General features: G+C 54.5%; 1 protein-coding gene across 7 annotated transcripts in view; it reads right to left on the reverse strand.

The window, feature by feature from the left end:
- Positions 1 to 185: 185 nt before the first annotated feature.
- The window catches only part of LARP1 (La ribonucleoprotein 1, translational regulator), a 44,015-nt gene continuing 22,788 nt past the window's right edge, over positions 186 to 21,412 (reverse strand). For 4 of the 7 annotated variants that reach the window (XM_064671966.1, XM_064671964.1, XM_064671969.1 and 1 more), the window contains 18 exons: positions 16,270 to 16,331; positions 14,651 to 14,716; positions 13,747 to 13,918; positions 13,052 to 13,183; positions 12,733 to 12,876; positions 11,887 to 12,049; positions 11,499 to 11,643; positions 11,184 to 11,358; positions 10,156 to 10,325; positions 9,552 to 9,911; positions 8,245 to 8,368; positions 7,447 to 7,652; positions 7,243 to 7,349; positions 6,708 to 6,859; positions 6,296 to 6,440; positions 5,954 to 6,063; positions 5,324 to 5,451; positions 186 to 4,741 (listed from right to left, as the gene is read on the reverse strand). In XM_064671966.1, the coding sequence (XP_064528036.1) occupies positions 4,520 to 4,741; positions 5,324 to 5,451; positions 5,954 to 6,063; positions 6,296 to 6,440; positions 6,708 to 6,859; positions 7,243 to 7,349; positions 7,447 to 7,652; positions 8,245 to 8,368; positions 9,552 to 9,911; positions 10,156 to 10,325; positions 11,184 to 11,358; positions 11,499 to 11,643; positions 11,887 to 12,049; positions 12,733 to 12,876; positions 13,052 to 13,183; positions 13,747 to 13,918; positions 14,651 to 14,716; positions 16,270 to 16,331 (2,783 nt within the window). In that variant the 3' untranslated portion in view covers positions 186 to 4,519. Of the gene's footprint in view, positions 4,742 to 5,323; positions 5,452 to 5,953; positions 6,064 to 6,295; positions 6,441 to 6,707; positions 6,860 to 7,242; positions 7,350 to 7,446; positions 7,653 to 8,244; positions 8,369 to 9,551; positions 9,912 to 10,155; positions 10,326 to 11,183; positions 11,359 to 11,498; positions 11,644 to 11,886; positions 12,050 to 12,732; positions 12,877 to 13,051; positions 13,184 to 13,746; positions 13,919 to 14,650; positions 14,717 to 16,269; positions 16,332 to 19,888; positions 19,973 to 21,412 lie in introns of those variants that run through there. The other 3 variants (XM_064671967.1, XM_064671965.1, XM_064671968.1) reach the window with 2 other exon arrangements.

Below are 21,412 nucleotides of genomic sequence, written 5' to 3' on the forward strand. Positions count from 1 at the left end.
AATGTCATTTATCTGTTACCTGTACTGGAAGCTTTAAAAAAAGCCAATGAGGCATTTAACATCAAGTGTAGCAACCCCCTCAAGAAGAGCCCAGCACCCATTTCAAACAGTGACAAGTGACATAACCAGCCTCAGAGGAGACAGGAGACAATAAGCATTGCAAACACAGCTTGCTACATATACAATTTTCCTTTTTTTTTTTTTTCTCTTTTTCTTTTTGACAAAATAACTGGAAAGGCATTAACAGCTAGAAGGCCCCCTCTGCACTGCCATGCAAACACGTGGCAGGACACTGAGGTTAAACACGTCAGTTTGTTACAGTACAGTCGACCAGTCCCGAGCAGTTCCCAAAACTCAAGGGACCCCTGTCAGGGGTGCAAGGGGGCAGCAGAAGAGGGACGGACAGGCAAAAACAGAGCAGCAGTATTATTACTTTTTTTTTGTTTGTTTTTCCCAAATGAGCATGGCAAAGCAACAAAACCTCCTCTGAAACACACCTTCTACCTCCACTCCTGACCCCACGCCAGAGCTCTGTACCTGTTGCAGCCACCTGCACCCCAAAGATGGGCTGACCTCAGCAAGAAGCCCCAAGCTGTGGCAGCCTGGGGGACCTCCTGAGAAGAGGGGAGCACTTCCCCCTCCCAACTCAGCCTCCCTCAGACCTTTCCAAAAGCAGTTGGGCACCAGCACCACGCAGCTCTCGTGAGCTGCGGGATGGATCAGCACTCACAGGAGCACACGTGCAACCACTCGGACCTCTAAAATCAAAAAAAGCACAGAACGCAGGGAGGTGAAGGATCCAAGCTAAAAGCAAGGCCAAACTCCGTCCTCTACAGGAGGGCAAGAACTTCCTCAAATACAACACCCCTCTGGACAGCTGTCCCTTCGTCCAGGTGGGACACAAGTCATGTGCAGTGCCTCCTGCAGCCATGCACAGACCTGGGCAGCCCTGGCCTGGCCACGGCCACACAGCACAGGGGTGCAGGACACTGCTCCAAGGAGCTCCCTGCCCTTGCCAGCACCCACCCCTACACAGAGCAGGAGTGAATGGCTCTGTGTTCCCTCCATCTGGAGGAAGACAGGTGGGAGCAAGCAACAGCTGCCTCAGGTTGTCATGTCCATCTGTTCTTTGCTCTGCCCTGCCCGCTGCTCTCCGATGGACAGTAAAACAAGGCACACAGTCCACAAACCTGGAGGGTGGTGGGACCACTGGGACTCCTCTTCTGACCCACCTTCCCCCGGGAAACAGGTACACACAGTAAGGTGACAAACCACTGACTTGGCAGAGGGAAAAGGAAAACTCTGAGACTAGAGTCTCAGGCTCAGAAGTGAAAATATTATTTAAAATCAACTCAGATTTTGGGAAATTCTTGGGGAAACATTCTACCTCTTCTACTACCCAAGCAATTCCACAGTCTGCTCCACAAGCAACAACTCCACAGCAGAAGCTCATTCCTCCTCATTTCCTATTATGTTTGTTGCTAAAATGCAGACAATTGGCTTCTAAAGAGAACACGCACCCACAAGAGGAGCACAGGACGTGGCAACGGGGCCACCCGCGCACATCCAGACCCGCTTCCACTTGCAAACAACCAGCAACACATCTCCAATGTCCTTGATCCAGCCTCCTCCTTCCCAAATCAGGGACAAACCCGGCTACATCCGTAACCTCAAGAGATCTGACTCTGGCTCACAAGAGGGGAAATCCAGATATAACAGTCACGGCCACAGCACTGTACAAGTGTTAACTTTTTGCCCATATTGCCCAGTTCCCACCCCACAACCCCAGAGCACTGCTGCCGTAGTGGAGCATCCATGGCCTCAGGCAGGCTGGCCTGCTGGAATCTGGCCTGTGAGTGGTACCAGCTGCAGGGTGACACAGCAGGGGTGGATGGAGCAGGGCAGGATCACACCACCAGGAAACAGCCAAGTAGCAGCTCCCCAACCTCTCAAACCCAGCCGTGCTCTCAATTCTAGCAGCAGTTCACGAAGCCACTTCACTCCAGCCCAGCTCCCCCCACCAAAGCAGCATCCTTGAGGCAGTGTCAGTTTGGGAAGTGATGACCTCAGCCAGGCCCTGGTGGGCATCCACAGCCACTGCTCATGACAGCCTGACCGTGCTCCCCCTCCTGCTCCTTCTCCTCAGCTCCTGGCTGCTCTCACCCACCCGCCCCGTGGCTGCATAAGGACAGCCCTGGAGAGATGACTCCTCCCAGCTCTGAGATGCAGCTCTGGATCAACTGGATCCTTTGGGAAAACGCTGTTTGGTACCAGCTTGTGATGGTGCAGAGAGGGTCACACAATGAGCTGCACCTCTGGAGCCACCTATTGCATACCTGCTCCACTCCACACCACAAAGGAGCACGTTCTGCAGCTCAGGCGATGGAGCACCAGAGCCACAGCCAAGCCATCTGCACGGCAGGTATTCCAGGGACTGAGGAGATGGAGCATGGTGGCAGCAAGGCAGGTGGGTCTGGCTGGAAAGAAACAACTTTCCGGTGCTACCTCTGGAGCAACTCCAAAGGTAGCACTGGAAATCTCAGATCTCACTCCTCTGACACATGCCCCTTGCAAAGCTCACAGGCTGGGGAGGGTTTGCCTGCCAAAGCCCACCCGGTGTGGGGTAGCAGGATCAATCAAGTAAATGCCACAGCAGCTCTGCAGCCACGCCCTGCCTCAGCCCAGCAAGGAGCTGCATTGCACGGTGTCATCTGAGCCCTGGGAGGTGCACAGGGACTGTGTTGAGTGGGAGGCTCCATGCAGCCACCTGCCAAACCACAACACACAAAGTGAGAAGTGAGAGCTCTACTGTGCTGGGCAGGTCTCCTGCTCACCCCTGCATAAGTTGCACCAGCAGTCCCGAGCCAGCGACTGCTGTGGGACAGGTTTCCTAGGGCTGCATCACTCCCTGTCAGGCTACAGCATCAAGTGGCACCAGGAACACGCCAGCTCTCCCACTTGCTCACAGAAAGGACCAGTCCCTCCAGCTGCTGTGACAATCTCCGTGCTCACCCCCTAACCATGCTGGAAGCACAGACTGGAACAGATCAACCTCCTGCCTGGAGAGGGCCGGGGGGGGTCTGAGCAAGGCCATGAGCACGTTCAGTTGCTGTCATAGGGAGGAGGCTGCCATGGTACAAACACAGCGGAGAGGCTTCAACTACTGCGTGAGCACAAGTCTTGGATTTGACTGCCCTCGGCACCTTCCCCAGGAGACTCAGGCCTGGCAGGGAGGCTCCATGACAGGAGAGGCATCCGAGCGAGCTGCGGGGTCAGAGGAAAGGCCGCAGGGAAGATCAGCTCGGCAGCAATGCCGTGAGGAGTCTCTGGGCCTGGGGGGGCCAAGAGCCCAGTGCACCCCAGGATGCAGGAAACCAACAAGCCTCCCCCGTCCAGCTCCACCATAAGGCAACTTTTTTTTGTGTGTTTTTGGGGGTTTTTTGTTTGTTTTTTTGTTTTTTTTTTCTTCAATAATATTTCCAAGGAAGAAAGCAAAGGGAGATGTGTCTTTTTAAAGAGTTTTTTTGTCGTCGTTTTTTTCAGAGGGGTTTGTGGGGGTTTTTTATGTCATGTCATTTTTTCCAAGGGAAAAGGAAGAGAAAAGCTCCTTCGGCAAAGTCCTGTCTTTGCATGCGATGGGCATTCCTGGGGCAGCGGATGCACCGTCCACGCAGGCTTGAGTCCAGGTGCCTGCCAGCCTCCCAACCAGCCATCCTCGCAGGAAGGAGTCAGAACAAGCCTATCCTTGGCAAAGGTCCTTTGGTTGACTTCCAAATTGTCCGTGACAGAAGGGAGAGGTGGGCAGAGGGAAGAGCCAGACCCTCGGGAAGGTGAAGACGTTGGGGTTGGGAAGGGAGCAGGAGGACGAACAGGGCGATGCTCCTGTCGTGGTGGTCGGTGTCGGGAGAGGCACCGCCGTACGTGGAATGGGAGATGCCAGCCGGGTCATGGAGATCAGAGGCTCCGCAGCATCGTGACACGCTGTGGCTTCGGTCCCCCACTGGGGGACCTCGCTCCTCCGAGCTTCCTGAGCGGCTGCCCCGCAAGATCCGAGGGGGGACACAGAGGGGAGTCGTTGGGGCCACACAGAGCAGACTTGTTTTGGTAAATCCAGACGAACTTCTAGCAATAATTTAAAACTTGATATATATATATAATAATAAAAAAATCTCCCCTTTCCAACCCAACCAGAACACATTTTTTTTTTGAAGAGACGCTAAGACATGAGTGTGTGCACAGGAGGGGAGGGAAGGGAAAGGAAAGGGTGGGTCTGCTGGGAGCGGGTCTGGCTCTGGTCAGGGTTGTAATAGCAAAATGGTGTTTTAGATGTAGATAGTCTTTGCTTTCCAGCCACAAGAGAAGAAGATCGTGTGCGTTGAAGTTTCTCCCAAGCAGCCTATTCCTGGGCACCCACCTTCCAGCTCCCTTCCTGTCCCACCCCCTCATGTCTTCCCTTCTCCAAGCCAGTCCCCCACCAACCCACCCCATCCCCTGGCAGGAAGCAGACACTGCAGCCTCTCTACTTCCCCACTGTCTGCGACTCTGCGGCCGATGGGGCAGGGGATTGCTGGCTCAGGTTTTTGGCATCCTCTTGTGCAGGCTGGCTGGGTGAGGCGTGGGCTTGGCTGGATGGGCACTGGCTGACCGTTTTGCTGGAAGACTGGGATGGGTAGCGCTTCCTGCCATCTCCCCCTGACGTCGAAGGGTATCTCTTGTGTCCACCTTCCTCCCCCATGGGTGGCTGGAAGAGAAGCACCCCAGTGTCAGCACAGCCTCCTCCAAATGCAGGTGCCCTCCCCCAGGGATCAGGGAAGAGCCTTCCTGCAAGCCTCCAATTGCAACTTCTCTCCCTGACCCACAAGGAACATACACATCCCAAGCACTCAGCTGCCCTCCTCTCCAAACCTCCCACTGACAGATCTGCTGACAGAAAGACTGACTGACTTCCAATCAAGCACAATGGTGATAACTTGTTCTTAGGCACCTGCTTCCCACACAGGGGCATAGTCCAGAAGTTTGGGAGCAGAAGCTCCACACAGCGTTGGCTCTACTAAAACCATCAAGGCTCCCTTTCCTTCTCCATCCTCAGTTCATCAGGGAGGACGGGCTCATCCAGCTCCTTCATCCTGCTCTGAGTGGATTTACAATATTCCAACCCTGCAGATTGTTCCTGGCCCGGCTGCAATAACAGGGAGCAGTAGATGTCACTGCTCCCACTCCCCAAGCTGCCACCACCTGGGGACCCCCCAAAATCCTCCATCCTTGGAGGGGCCAAGGGCTGTCTGCAGGTACATCAGTGTGGTGCAGGCGCTGTGTTACTCACATCTACTCTGAAGTCCTCGAGGCGCTTGAACTTGCTGAGGTATTCTTGCAGTTTGCTGTTAATGTCCAGATTTTTGGCTTTGGAATATTTTAAGAAGGCCCAGAACTTTTCCAGCCCATAGAGCTGCCCTGGAGAGAAAGAAAACCAATCCAGACGTCAGCAGGACAAAAACCAAACCAGATGTCAGACACCTTTCCTCCAGGCTTCCCCACAAACCCTCCTGTCCTGCTGGTGGGCACAACCTAGGCAAGATAGAAAACCTCAAAGGAAGCAACCTACAATAGCCCTGGGAAGCTCCCCTGACTTGAGATGTCTCTGAACTCAGCTGACCTGGTGGTGACAAGGCCCTGCCACTGGAGGGCCTTGAGAAATCTTATGTGAACTGGTGTGTCTAAAGGAATGCCTTGGGAGAGCTACAGGCCCCCACTGCCCTCCTCCATCCCCCAGGACTCTTCAGGACAGTGAGCATCCACTGACCCTCCCACAAAGTGAGCAACAGGACGTCCACCCAGTCCCTGTGGCACATGTTAACGTACAGCACTATGTGGCTTCCCCAAAATGATGAGAAGAGGCCCAGGGGCAGCCCTGCAGCTGGGCTACATCACTGCCAATTCCAAAGGAGGCACCTACCAGCTTCGTAATCCTTGATGGTCTCTTCTTGGAAGTCCTTAAATATGTCTGGCCGGAATTTCTTCTCCAGCCCGTAGCTGTAGTATCTGAAAAGGCACTCCAGACCATACCTGGGAACAGAGCAGCATGGGGGGCTCACACACAGGTGCACACAACACAGGGCACAGAGGCTCTTGAGGTGAGAGCCCGGCTGAGCACCAGCAGCAGGTGACTTGAGGGTGACCTCAGACCCACTTTCGAGCAAGGCAGAGCTGCTGCCTTTTGCTGTGAGCCCTGTGAAAGGCCCACCCTTCTTCCCTCACTCCCCTACCAGGAGAGGCCACTCTGCTCCTCCCCTCCTACCTGTATCCCTCCTTTCCATCCTCCACAGCCAGTTGCTTGAACTCCTCATACATTTTCTTGTTGAAGTGATCTCGGAGGAAGAAGGACCAGAACCGGAAAAGCGTGTTCATCTCCTGGGACTGACCAATGCCCAGTCGTTTCCGCTCTGTTTTGGGAAGAGGGGATGATTACAAGGCAGATCCTCTCCCAGGGAGTCAAGGGCTTATGCACAGGAGGGCCACATGGCAATGTGACAACACCCAGCCCCAGTGCTGGACACTGCAGCCCATGCTCTCCACAAACCATGGGGACACATCAGCTGCCAGCAGGGCTGTCCCACAGGACCCTGCCCATGCCTGTGTCTGTGCCCTGTGGCAGTTCCTGCGCCCAACACAGCAGAGCAGGGACACCCTGCCCCCCTCAGCGTCCCTACCGTTAAGGCAGCGCCGACGGTACTTGTGGTAGACGTGTTGTGTGAAGCCGTTCTCCTTGAGCAGCTCGTGCGAAGGGTGCTGGAACTTGGGCAGGGACTGTGGGGTGCAGCCGTAGCTCCCGACAGCTGGAGTCCCCTCCGAGGGGCTGGAGCTGAGCATGAGAGACTCCTGTCAACACCCTTCCTTGGCACCACCCAGCCAACAGCAGAGTAGGGCCACGCTCCACCCCACAGCACCTGTCTGCTGGTCCCACTCCCTGTGACTGTCTACCCTGGGCTTGGGATCTGAGCCATGGAATAGCCTACTAGGAAGGGAATCAATGTTTCTAACAAAGTTTCATCTCGCTGTTCTCCATGGCTTCAGATTTTCCCCAAGCCCTTCCAGGAGGGGCAAATTTGGTCCTAGTTCTTTCTGCAGTCACCTAAGAGGAGACTTCTCCTACAAGAGCAGATGCTGCCTTCCCCCTTCCTTCCCACACTCGCTCCCTTTCCCATTTCTGGCTGCTCCATGATCTCGTACACATGTCCCTGGTACCTGATGGAGGCGGTTCGTGGCCTGTGCTCCCGAGAGTCCATCACCCAGCCCACGTGGCACTCCATCGGAGGGTTCGAACTGTGCCTCGTCTTCCTTTTCCGTGGAGTCTGCAAGACACAATATATCAGGGATGTGTTCCCTTCTTCCCTAGGCCCCAGCTGGGAAACCCCAGCTCCCATCATGCAGCCCAGCCCTGGCTCCCACCTTGGCATCTATCGTCCTGCCCTCTTTCACCACGGGGTAGAACCGGGGCGTCTGTGTCGGGTCCTTCAGCTGCGGCGTGCGGGGGGTGCGGGGGGTCCTGGCGTTGCGGTAGTTGGGTGATTCTGGTACAGTCGTGGGCAAAGACCGGGCGATGGTGGAAGGCTCAGGGACTCCAAACAGCTTGTTGGCCAAAGCGTCTGTAGGTACTGCAGGGAGAAACCCCCCCAGCCAGGTCAGGCTGAGCTCTGAGCATGAGTGTCTCTGCCATCTGGCACACAGGAAGTAGGGAGGGGAGGAATGCAGGGACACATCCCAGCCCTCCCACACGACCAGCATCAAATCCAGCATGACATCAGCTTGGTCAGAAAACCCAAAGCCTAGTAGCAGATCCAAGGATGGAGCTTCCAGGGATCCCACAAGGTATTTGCTTTCTAGTGGCAAACTACAGCAACAAACCCTCCATTCCCAAGAGAAGGACATGGCACTGGGGGCACACACAGGCAAACAAGGCCCAGCAGGCAGCTGCCTTCCAGGTACTCAGAGAGGGTCCAAGAGGAAAGTCACATCCAGGTAATTACATCCAAATTTGCCAAGGTCACCTCACTCCACTGGGACACCCCTTCTTTTGCACCTCCTCTGATGGAGCCCCAAAACATTCAGTTTTTTATCTGGGAAAGATAATCCCACGTGCCTGTGGTCCCAATTCTTTCTCCCTATCTGCTACCCAACCTTCAAGAACCTCTCAGCATAAGGAACAGGGACAAATTCAGTCCAACCCATTCATGCCCCATCTCTTACCTTGCTGGAACCTGGGGGGACCTGGAGGGACTTCTTGGTTTGGATCCACGGGGGGCTCTGGGGTCAGGGTGTCAAACTGCTCCCTGCTGATCATATTCACCTTCTTGAAGTTCTCCACCTCTTGCTATGTTGTAAGAGGAAGATGGTGAAGAAATTGCCCTCTTCTGCCCTCACCCCATCACAATCATGTGCAACAGCCACAGCACTGGGCCCTGAGCGCAGTCACAGGGCCTGGTGCCCAGAGGGGGACCTGCTGCACAGAGGTAGGAAGGGGAGGTGTGGCAGACAGAAAACTGGGCACTGCACAGTCCAGTTATGAACCACTTTCTGCTCCTAAGCTTCCAGGAATCCTTCAAGGCAGCTCCACTAATTAGCACTTGCTTCTCTCAGGCTTTTACCCACCCAGGCCAGTGCTGGTGCAGTAAAAGCTCAAGGTGAGCTCAGTGACCTGTTCTTAGCCAGGCCCCCCTGCCACTGCCATGGTGTTGTGGCCCTAGAGTTCCTTCCCCACACCCCCACAGCCACGCCAGCAGTGGGGCCCAACAGTCCCATGTATCTGAAGGACCCACACCCACAGCACGCACTGTCCCTGTCACCTGCTCCCCCCACAGCTTCTGTCACCCCAGACAGCAGCATTGCTTCAACCAGGGGCCCTGAACCAGACATGGAAGCACTGAGCTCAGCTGTAGCTCCAACAAGACACCCCACTTCCAGCCATAATTTCTGTCACTGAGCAAGTCCAGGCAAGTCCCCAATGGTGAGAGTCACCAAGCTGGGACTCAAATGTTTCAAAGCAGCAGATGAGCTTTCTATAAAAAGCCCATGTCTGTGCAAACTGATACCAAAATGGAGAAGAGCAGAGGCCAAGTGCAGCCCAGCCATCTATGAACCTGTCCCCAGTACGTGTGGTCTCCAACAGACTGTGCCATGAAGCACAGGGTGCTCTGGATAGTGCAGACACCTGTTTCCTCTCACAGATCTGGCACTGCCAGCCAAGACCCTGGCAGACAGCAGAGCAATGGGCCCCACGTTCCAGGTCACCTCACTACTGGCACTTTGTTTACCTGGCTGCAGCCTTACATCTTGTTACAGAGCTGTGTTTATCCCTGACATGGCAGGGCATGATGCTGGGAACCAGGAAGTCCAAACATTGCAAGAGGACTAATCCCAGCTTAGCTCTACCCCATGAGTGGGCTGTAACCTGCTGTACTGCCCTTCTCACCCCATACTAACCATCAGCCACCCTGCTGCATGTGAGGCTCCCCACAGCCCACACACACTCCCTTCCTTGGATCAGCCGCTCTCACCTTGATCTGTGAATACTCTGGCTCGAACTGCTCTGTCCACAGGTCCTGCTCGTAGTAGTAGAGCCCATCATTGATCACCTTGGCCAGCTCCGAGCTCATTTTAGCCCTGGAGGTGTGGTTGCCAGTCCGGTCCCCACCAGGATGCCGGCGTAGGTAAGGAGGAGTCTGTGTCACGATGAGGATCTTGTTCACGTCGCGGTCGTCGATCTCGTAATCGGAATCTTCATCTGACCAGTCGGTGAAGGTGTTCTTGCGGCCATCCATCTGCTCCATCTCCTCGTCGAAGAGGAAGTCGAGCTCCTCAGGCTCATCTTGGTCCTTTTGCTTTTGCTGCTGGGGTGTCTTTGACTCCTCTGGTTTCTACAGATAGGGGGACAAGGGTGACACAAGGGTAAAGACCACACAGCGAAACAAGTGACAAGAGATCCAGCTACTGCCCCTTGTTTCTTCACCCCAGCCAGAACACCTTATTCACACCACTGAGGAGGAGCTCCAAAGGGGCTCAAGTACCCTATTTGATCTGAAGCCTGCCAACTTTTATGATTCAAGTCACCTCAACAACTGGGAAACCCCCCACTCCAAGAGCTCCTTCATCACCACCTACCTTGGGCCTGGCTGGGGAAGGCCGAGGCCTCTTTTTCACTTCAATCCATGTCTCTGAATCCAGGTCTGGCAGACTTGTGGACAGGCCCTTGGGCATTGTCTTCAGGTTACTGACCTCCTCTGTTTTGGTGGGGACGGGGCTGGCAGGACGTGGGGAGCCAGGAGCAGACTCTAGAGCCAAAAAGAGCCACAAGGTGCTTTAGAGGGAGGGAGGGAGCCTGGGGGTTTGTGTACTTACAAATTATCTGACCAAAGGAGGAGTCATTCCGGCAGCACAGCACAGCTTGCAGGACTAGCTGGTATCCTGTGGCCAAGGCTACCAGCACAGTGCCCACAGGTGCTGGAGTGGGAATCTTCAGTTAATGCCAGTGGTGGCCACAAAGCTTTGCAGGTGACAGTTTCCCAGACACACAAAGCCCTAAGGCAGATGCTGTGCTGCTCTCTGGGAAACCTTCCCAAGACAGTCTGGAGCCAGTGGGAATAGATCTTCTCCTGCCAAAACTCTTACAACAGGACCAAGAAGATTCTCCAGTTGGGCTCTCAGGTGCAGGCTTGGGCTCCTGCCAGCCCCCAGGGGGTTGGGTGACAAGAGCAGGAGCAGCCCATGAAGGACAGCAGACCCTTCCCCAGCACTTGGTTGACAGCTCCACATCTGCTGCCCAATTTGTGCCCAGTATCTCCTCACCCGGTAAGGAAAAGTTGGATTCCCAAGTGTCCTCTGCTCCGCCCAGCAGCCATAAGACTATTTCCAGGCACAGCCAAGAGACTTCCAGCAGAGTGACCCTCCCTGAATGCCTTCAGCCCCCACAGAGGAAAAGCCACAAGACTCAGTCTCTCATGTTTCCCCCCACGTATGGAGGCAGCAGCTCTGGAGGTCCAAGGACAGAGCTCGGATCAGCTCCCACCACCAGGCAGAAAGCCAGTGGCAGAGCCCTGCCCTGGGGAACACTCCTGACTATCAGGGTCTCAGTCCTGCTGCAGTCCTAGCACTGCATCCCACACCTCACTCCACATTCCCCCAGTGCTCACCTGTCTCTTTTTGGAAGCTTTGCCGGGGGACAAACTCAGGGCAATTGATGAATTGTGAGAAGTCAGTCTGAGTGTAGTCTGCCATAGGAGGGCCAGGCAGAGCCCATTTTTCTGGCTGCTCTTTTCTCCTGATCTTCTCATCCACAATCTCCACCACCTTGCTGTCCTTCAGAGCCTGGAACCAAGGGATACTTGGTTAACTTAGCACTTAGCCTTAGCATGTTGAAGGGCTAACTCGTCCATAGAAAACAGGCACCACACAAAGGGTGGTGAGATGCAGGACAAGAAGGAAAGGCCACCTTTCCTTGCCCTCACCTTGATGATGAGGCTGATGTCGGTGGTCAGTGCCTGCACTCGGTGGAAGCTGGCGATCAGGGTGATGGGGAGGAAGCCGTCCGAGTCCATCTTGCGGCGCAGGAAGAAGTCTCGCTCCAGGTTGTCCACGCTGAAGTAATATTCTCTGTACGGACAACACGTCAGTGAGAGGAAGCTCCAAGTCCCTTGGGCAACCCCTAAGGAATTATACCCCCCTCCCACTTAAGCTACTGAAGGGAGAAGCCTGGGGAGCCCAGATGTGGGGCAAGCTGGTGCTGTAAGTGAAGCAGAGTGTCAACACACCTCAGTTCTAACCATTCCCATGGGATTGGCCATGCAGTCCCCCCCACCACCCAATGCTCAGACAAGGACAAGAGGTGGTGCTCACATCTGCCTCTTGATGTAGTCTTTGAGCAGCTCCTGGTCCACGCTGTAGAGTTCAGCACTGCTGATGTTGTCGAAGTAGTAGGTGATGTTGCTGGCGTACTTCTGGGTGCGGGAGCTATCTGAGCCCTCGAATTTCCGGTACCCATACTGGTAGTCAAAGTGCCCTGTGGGACACCAGTAAGGGTCAGCACAGAGACACTCGGATGTGCCAGACAGACTGTGCTGCCAGATGGGGCTGGACTCCTGTATAAATAGTTCCCCCTGCACTGTTCCTGAGGACCCCACCGCAGCCCATAATGGGGCACCCACATCCTTCATCCGCATGCTCTCTGCCTTTGCCACAGGAGAGGCCAGAAGCCCTCTTATCCAGGAGCAATTGGGCAGCCCAGCTGACACACAAAGGTCCTATACTGAAGCCAGGTGAGGGTTAGCACAGACACTGCCCAGTCCAATGCCAGGGCAGACGCTCTTCCTTATCCGAGACACACCTCCTGCTTGGCTCTCAACATGACATAAAGCCTACACAGAGTATCAACATGTTTCAACTCCTGCTCACAGAAATACTGCAAGGGAGAGAAAACAGGAAGAACAGCTTGGCCTGAGTAGTGGGAAGACATTTGCTTCTACTAAAATACTAGTAAGAATTTTTTGTTTTGTTAAAAGCAGCTCAACTTATCAGCTGGGATGACCTGCCACAATATTTCCTTGTATCCCTACAGTGCTCTGCCCTTCCCAGCCCACTTCTGGAGGCCCAAATCTCTCACACACAGAGATGCAGAGCTGTGCACACTTTGTCACATGCCCAGTTCTCTCCTTGCTGTCACAAGACCACATATACAATGATTACCTCCTCTGCCACGGCCACGGCCCCTGCCACGGCCACGGCCTCGGCCCCGGAAGGTCCCTCGCACGGCCCCTCCCTCGCTCTTCACGCTGGAGGTCTCGTCGTGGTCCTGCCAGCTGCGCTCGTGCTTGTTGTCTGGGTGCCAGCCTGCAGCAGACAGGGAAGGAGAGGCAGGAGGAGTGTTACAGAATGAAAGCACCTCCCTGGAGCAAGCCCGCTGCACCCAGAGCCCTGTGAAGGCAGGAAATGTGCCCACTGGGCATGAGGGCTTGCTGTGCCCCACGGCCAGGGCAGGGAGCAGGTCCCCAGCCTGAGCCCCCACCTTTCAGCTCGCTGCGGTTGTTGGAGGGGTGCCTGTGCTGCTCGTTTTGCCGGTTGTTCCGAGAGGCGGTTTTGTCCCTAGGCACCTCTGACTTCATGTCTATCTGCAAAGGGACCCACTTGTGTTTGTTGCCTGCAAAAGGACAGGGTTTGGGTGTGACATAGGTTCAGAGAGCATCTGCTTCCTTCCCCGCAGCCCTCTCTTGCCACACAGCCCCCACACACGGAGGAGAGAAAGCAGCAGGGCCTTTTGGACAGACCCTGTCCTTGGACATCCCTCCAGGCCTTGCTGGATGCAGAAAGGCACTGACCAGGACTCTCAGGTATGAAGGGACATGACACAGACCTTTCCTGTTGCACTTGCCACAGCACTTGTCCTTCCTCTGCCCCTGCTCAGACCAGACCAAGCCCATGTGTCAACCACAGCTGACACAACCCACAGTCAGGGGCTGTTCTGTGCCACCACAGAGCACAGGGAGGGTAGGCTCCTGTCACACCCCTACTTGGGCCCTGTTCCCACCAATATGACACTTTGCTCCTCTGAAGTCTGCCAACACCTTTCACTACAGCTGTCTCCACACTGGGATTCTTTCCTGCAGCATGGCCCCCAGGGAAGGCAGTGGATGCTTCCACCTGGCTTGTGGATGGGGAGACAGGCTGAGGCCAGGGGACTGCCCTCATCAGGTTCTGCCTTACCTTTCTTCTTCTGCGCTGACTTCTGGTTGTCATCATCACCGTTCTTCTCCTCCCCCGACTCATCTGATTTGGTTTTCAGGCTCTCTTTGCCATCACTCCCATCCCCCTTCTCCTGCTCTTTCATGTCTTTCTTGACAGGCAGTTTCCGAAGGGTTGGTGCTTTGTGCGGCTGCTGGAGACACACCAGTGCAGGAAAGATGTGAGAGGTGGGAAAAAGGAAGGGCTGAACGTAGAACCCAACTGTCCCATCAGGAAGACCTTGTCCTAGGCTGGAAGCATCCCTGCTCTCCACCTCCCAGAGCTGTCCTGCTCCTCTGGGGAGCTTATGGATGAGCAGGGCAAGGGCCTGGGAGATGCTGCAAAGTGCTCCAGATGTGCTGACACCAAGATGGACTGCCAGGGAGGCCTGGAGCTCCTGGATGGAGTGTCCTATAAGGGACCAGACTGGCAAAACAGTGACAGACAACCAGGGGCTGGCAGAGCAGCATCCAAAAATAGAAAGGTTTCAATGACATCCAGGTCCCTTAGCAGGAGAGGAAGGGCCAAGCCCCTCAGACACACCAGCCCTTTTCTCACACATTTTCAGTTCCTCCTATGGAAGTCCTGACTTTGGCCCAGGCCCCTTCCTGCACTAAGCAGCCCTGAGGAGAGTGGGTCTGAGAGCTGCCTTACCTGTTTCACCCAGCCCAGGGTTTAGACTGGGCTCCAGGTTCCCAGAATAGCACTGAGGGAGGGAGTCGGCTGCATGGGCAGCCCTAAAAGGAAATCCCCTGCACACTATTCCTGGCTGCCTCCACACTGACACTGAGCACCCCAAATGGCCTGGCTCAGCCAGTGCTTCCAGAGGGACAGAGAGGTCTGCAAGGGCCTTATCCTGCTCATTGCAATGGTTCTGTGTTCTCACCTGGACACTCTTGTGGGCTATTTCTCCAGGTGTTGGCCAATTTGTGGCATCACCGAAGTCACCAACCTGGAATCCAAAGAGAAAGGTCCCATTAGTGCTGTTCTCTGCATTAGGGAAGCCAGAAGCACTTCCATGCACCACCGTCCCACAAACAGCTGTCCCTGGGAGGCTTGAGGGTGACATCCAAACTGCATACACACAGCCCCTTTTCCCCCCCAGGCAGGGTCCCTGAATTAATCCCAAAAAACTATGTCTATCAACGATTGTAACAAGGTTGTCACCAGTCCTGCAAGCCTCATTTTGCCTCAGCAGCAGCATTTGGTAGGCAAGGAGCCCAGGTTAACTCACCATAAGCACCATTCCTTGGACAGGGAAAGCACTCAGCTTCCAGCACTCTAAATCCACCTGAAGCAACCACATCCCATTAAAGAACCTCCTCCACCTAGTGGCAGGTCACAGCCAAGCACAGCTCCACTTAAGTGCCCAACTACACCCACATGCCAACAACAAAGCAAACAGATTGTCTAGCAGAACTGGTGAGAAAATTCAAGCAGGTGATGGGATCTCCCTCATTCCAGTCACTTCATGCCCATATGGGGAACACTGGTCACTTCTCTGCTCAATAAATGACCTCACCACTGCCATCATTTCTACCTTTCACATTTCAGAGAGAACCAGCGGACAGAGGAAAGAACCTAAAGAGCTGCCCAGGTACCAATGAATCGTGGCTGGGCACTGAGTTTATCTGGGCACAGAAACTCCTCATTGCCCCTGTGGGGTTTTTATTTCTGTATTAATTTGGAGTCACTGAGTTCCTCAGGACATCACATCTTTACATTCAGGTGCCATGCTCCTCTCCTCAGGAGGTTGGTTTCCTGAGCAAACCAATTCCAGTGCAGGGCCATGCCTGTTTCACAGACAGGAGAACCTTCCATCCCCAGGGCCCTCCTCTCTCCAAAATGGAAAATATAAGGAAGGTCCTATCAAGCTGCAGATCTGTCTTCACTGGTTGCTGGGAGGCAGCCAACACCAACAACCCATGTCCCTTGCTGTGCCCCAGCTGCATGTAACATCTTCAGCAGTAACTGTCCCTCCATCACACACTGATTTCTCCTGGAACAGACTGGCCAGGTTCCTCCAAAGGAGTTGCTTTGTTTGAAATCGATTACCCTGGCTCTCCATGTGAGGAACAGACAGCACAGGGAAGAAGGGACTTGTAGACACACCACTATTGCTGCCCTGCCTGCACTGCAAAACAGGGCACAGGCTGAGCCCACAAGGAACTTGGGGTGTCCTTGCAGTGGGGGGACAGGTTTTCTACATCCAGGACTGCTCCAAGCACCTCCCTGTGAGAGAGGAGGTAAGAAGGTTTTCCCTTGCCTGGTTGGGCAGGAAACCAGACGAGGCATCATGCAAGATCACTAAAATGCTGAAGAGATGGAGAATCACAATGTTTTCCTCCACATCCTTGCAAGCAGCCATGCCAGCAGGTCAGCCCCTCCACAACCAGGCTCGCCAAGGGAGGGGTCTGCTCTCCAGGCCCCCAAGACACTCATGCAGCACTGACAACTGCACCAGAAGCTGGAGGCCAGAGAGAGGGACAGCAGGTACAGCCTTACCTTGCTTCCTTTCCGCTGTCTTGGGTTGGCAGCCCTCACCACTTTTGCTGGAGTCGTAAGTTCTGCAAGAGGAGGAGGAGAACAAAACTGTTAAAAACATAGCTGAGGGCTGTGGGCATGTTGGCTCTGGAGGGAAGCAGGCAGGAAGCAAACCAGCTCCCCCTTCAGCAAAGGAGGGCTAAGAGGAAAAGGTGAAGAGGAAACAGAGCCAGTTCCCAACCTGTGTCTCCTAAGGGCCCTATCACAACATCAGAAAATCAATCCAGGTGGCCAAGAGATGGACTTTAACCCCATCCTGCTGCAGGAAGGCACTCCCTGACTTAGTTCTGCCCTCCCAACTCAGCCTTGCCAGCCAGGGAGGAGGGGTTTCGAGGAGCTCAGCTCGCTCTGCAAAGCACCAGGGAGAACCTGATCTGCTTTGAACAGCAAAGCAAACGCCCTTGAACAGCCAAGGCCCATCATGACGCCATGGCCAGCCCTCCCCAGGGTGCAGAGGAGGGCTCGGCAGAGGGATGCACACACGGGCACTGCCGTCTCCTGGTTTGAACTCCAGCATCCCAGCAAGTTCATAACAGGGAATATACAGAGAGAAGGAACCAGATCCATGAAGTGCCCAAATCCTGCTACGGCCAAAAGTATTTAGGCACCAGAGTGCCTCTGGGTTGTTTTAATGTATCAGAGTGCAACTGTTGGGGTTCACACCACCACAGACCTCACAGGAAGTAAAGACTTCAACCCCACCATGACCCATCTTGGCTCCTGCTCACACATCACCTCCTTACAGGCAGAAATAGAAATTCAATTTGTTTTCCCCCTCACAGGTTTGGCTGCAAGGTCTCCGGATCAGGCTCACGCAGGGCACACAGTCCAACAGAGCAGCACGTCACTGCCCAACACAAACCAGCCCCACAAGGACCAGGTACGAGGGTCTCCTCCAGGACAGTGGTGCTCCACAGGGAGAGAAGGGCCCACTGTCCCTTGCCTCGAGGGGCAGCCCGTGCCAGGTGCCACACAGCCGGCAGGAGTGAGCTTTTCCACTGACTCACTGGCTTTGTTTAAAAGCAAGGCAGCCCTGACTGGGGTAGGGTGAGGGTGGGTGGAATGCAGAGGCTATCTGGGGATGCCCCAGGAAACACCCTAAGTAGCCTACTCAGCTCTGCTCAAAGCTGCCTTTGATCTCCTGTGCAAGGCTGGACAACTTTGCCTAGATGATCAAAACCGGTCCCCTTCCGAGCCTTGAAACCAGTGATTCATCCTGCTGGCCCGGCCTTGCTCAGAGCTGGAGGCTTTGAAGTGTCAATAAGGCAGAGTCAGACATGGCAGGACAGAGCCATGTTCACTCCCCTTCCCCAGTTCCTCTGTCTAAGGCATCTGCACAGGGATTTCAACTCCAGGGAAGTCCAAGCTCTCCCTGGATCCTCCCCTTTCCTGCAGGACCTCCCCAACCCATCTGCATTGCTTCCCCTCATGAGAAGTGGCAGTCCCACATGTCCCTCATTTATTCCACATGCGCTTCATTGAGAATCCCAGCTCTACCACACAAAGCTTGCCACAGGGCTTTTGAACTTTCCTGATAGTGGAGGACAAGCAAGTGCTTTCAAAACAGCCCCCAAAATCCTCCCCTCAACGCTCACAGATGTCACCAGCTAAAAACAGCCTCAAAAGGCACCCGGAGCTACAGCACCCTCAGCCAGCCCAGTTTTCCACACATACAGAGCACCCCTGCTTGCTCCAACAGCACTGACATGACTGGCACTGCAGAAAGAAATAACTGAACTTGCTCTGCAGCCTGATCAGCACCGATCTCCTGGGCTAGAGGTAGCAGGGCTCCCTCTCTCTCTGTGAATATCCCATCCCAGCGCCTGCTCCAACCATGCTGCTGCCCCAGGGATCACAGCAATGGCATCCAGCCTTGTCCTCCAGCTGCTTCAGCTCAGAAGCCTCACGGCCATAGATGTTCCTGTGCTTCTTTTGGGGACCAGTCAAGAATGCTGCCCTCACAACCGAAGTGAAAGAGGACGTAGGGGCACAGGCTGCAGGGGTGTGTGCCACAGACTCAATCATCTTTGTGGGGGAGGGAGGAGATTGTTTCAAACAAGTTCTGCCACTTTCCTTATCTGCAAGATACGAACAAGGATCCCTTATCTCGCTGAGGTGCTGAGAAGACTAATTAGCATTTGCAGAGGCTACGGAAGACAAAACACAAAGAGTTGCAGCCAGGCAGGGAGAGACGGAGGGAGGGAAGGAAGGAGGCTGCTCCAGGCAGCACAGCCAAGCCAGCGTGGATGATGGAGTCGAGATCCAGCAATTCATGGTGGAGACCAAGGTAGGAGACCGAGAGGGTGTGACAGTGTTGGCAGACAGACAGCTGTCTGGCATTATACTGCAGAAATACCTGCACCTACAGTAAGAATGCTGTAGTGCCTACTTCAGGTGTACCACTCACGTTCGACAGAGACAAGGGCTCAGAGAACCCCAGCATCAGCTGGGATAGCCTGAGAGGGCAGCCCAGGCTCCCAGCAGGAATACAGAGTCCTCAGCTCCAGCATATGCTCCATCCCTGACACAGCACACCCTCCTTACCCAGCAGCCAAGACAACATAAAGGAGCGGGCCTGCTCCCGTGCTGCTCCAGCCCAAGGCCTGGCACCTGAGAAACTGCTGATAAGGGTGGTTTCAAAGCCAAGAGCCCGGACTTTGTGCTGGAGAGGCTGAGGTAGGAGCGCATGCTCTGTACTGCAGGTCCTGATGGGGCTGGAAGAGCCAAACTGGTATCCCCAGTTTCCCCAGAGCCCCAGCAGGAGCTCAAGGGTGCCGTGTGGGATAGACAGCCACGTGCCCAGCAGTCCACCAGGATCCACTCCACTACTCTGTCTCCAAATAATCCTCCCTCCCTCCCATGCTCCACGGGACAGTCCTGGCACACGTGAAGACCACAGGTCATAAACACTACCACGGGACACCCACTCTGGCAATGCTCCCTAGAGTTTTTAGGTGAGAAAGAGCAAGTGCAGCTTGGGCAAAGGTGAGCCGTGCCCAGAACAATGGGGGGGGCTTGGCAGGTTGCAAGTGAGAGGGGGAATAGTGCCCCAGTCAAAATGACACAGTAAGGACAAGGTATTGCATTAACCTCCTGAGAAACCAATTGACACCCAGGTATGACAGCTTCTGAGAAGACTAAAGACAAACCACTAGACAGCTTACACTCAAGAGAACCTCTGCTCGCTCACACTATTGGTATATCCATGCTCACTGTTTGGACAGAGAAAACCAGCCTGAGATTAACTGTTTCCCCTGGAGACAGCTTCCTCAGAGCCTTTCCAGGAGGGCGGGCGAGTCCCTCCTGGGGTACCAACACACGAAAGATGTGGTGGGACAGCACCAACCTGCAAAGCAACTCCCATAAGACAGACCCAGCAGAGGCAGTCACCCACAGCCAAGCCTGTCAGGACACCACTGTGGCTGCAAAAATCCCTTTCTTGGCCTAAAAGGAGACCTAGAGAGGCAACAGATAACAGCTCCAAAGGTGTATCCTCACCTTGCCAACATGGGAAACTCAAGAGTACCAACCCTGTCCCTCCTCCAGGCCTCAAGCAAGCTCTCTCCCAGGGTGGCCTTACCTGCACAGCACCAGGGGCAAGACACAGATTCGGAGGCATTCCTGTGGCACTCATTGCTGTCCATGCACTCAGCTCCATGACTTCACAGTCCGAGCCTGGTCAAGCCATCAGAGGACACAGCTGTTGAGCTTCATGCCCACCAACAGCACAACTTCTCCAGAGACATTTGCAGGATCAAAAGTCCTGCAGGCCAGATGTGACCCACAATACAAAAACAGCCCTTTCCCTCCCACCAGCAGCTCACCTGCTGCAGATGGTGCCAAAGATTTTTCTTGTTGAGACTCCATCCCAAACTCCATCTCTGCCTGAACTTACAGGCAGAGAAGCCCTGAGGGACGGACAAACACTGTCTGCCCACTGTGGGTGCTGCAGCCATTTCTGTATCAGCAAGGTAGCAGTGCTGGGCAACATATCCTTCCTATAAAGGGGTCAGGAAGGACAAGCAGATGGGAGGGGGCCTCAGCCTGCCCAGGGAGTGTTCTGGTAGCACTCCTGTGTGCAGAGACAGGTGCAGATACCCCCAAGACCGATTAGCAGCTTCCACCTCTGCCTGCCTCCCAAGGAGCTGCTCCCAGCACCGCCTCAGCCATGTGTCAGAGCTAATGCCAGACCGACACGGGTAACGCTTGTCGCTGCAGCTCCACACATGAGCGGAAAAGCCTGGGATTTATAGCACTGACTGCTTGGCATACTCACATTTTGCTGAAGGCATCACAAGGCTCACAAAGCCAGCAAGGTTCAGGACAGACTCAGCACACAGACTGCAACTCCTCTAGGTTTGAAAGATTTTATGGCTTTATCTCCCACCAAACTGCAGTGGCAGCTGGAGGTGTGTGCGTGCACAGAGGGGGAAACCAAGGGAGCACAGGATGGAGTTCTCTGACAACTTTAAATGAGATGTTATCACAAGGACATCTTCCAGCATAAGGAGGTTGGTGTCTCCACAACAGGGGTTCCCACCTGTTCCTGGGGACTGCAGAGAACCACAACTGGTCCCACCACTTGCAGGACGTGGTCTCATGCTAGAAGCATTTGGCCTTGTTCACAAAGGCAAGACTTAGGAACACTTTAGCAATATCACAGGTTTCCTGCACATGCAAGAAAAGCTGCACTAGTATAGGCAAGGTCAGGACCCTTAAGGCGCATGGCTGAGCGGGACTCAGGTTTGTAAAGCATGTGGGAAGCTGGTTCCACTGGAGCAGGAGATAACCTGCAGGCACCATGGCTTAAAGCCTTCCAAGCAATCTTCCACAGCTCCTCAGCAGAAGCTCCACTGTACAAGCCCTACTGTAATAGCAAAGGAAGCAAGGAGCTGCCTACACCTCCCTGCAATGTAAGCTCTGCAACTGCTGCAAAGATCACTCTCTAAAAATAACTTCAAAAAGGGCATCTGACAGCTCTACAGAGAGCATGAGAACATTCCCACCTGGGTGTCCTAGGCAGCTCTGGGAGCTCATGAGTTTGCCCTGGAAAAGTGCAGGGAGAGAGGCCAGGATACAGGCAGGTACAGGCAGGACACCTCTG

This window comes from Pseudopipra pipra, chromosome 15 (assembly GCF_036250125.1).
Source record: "Pseudopipra pipra isolate bDixPip1 chromosome 15, bDixPip1.hap1, whole genome shotgun sequence".
Taxonomy (NCBI): Eukaryota; Metazoa; Chordata; class Aves; order Passeriformes; family Pipridae; genus Pseudopipra; species Pseudopipra pipra.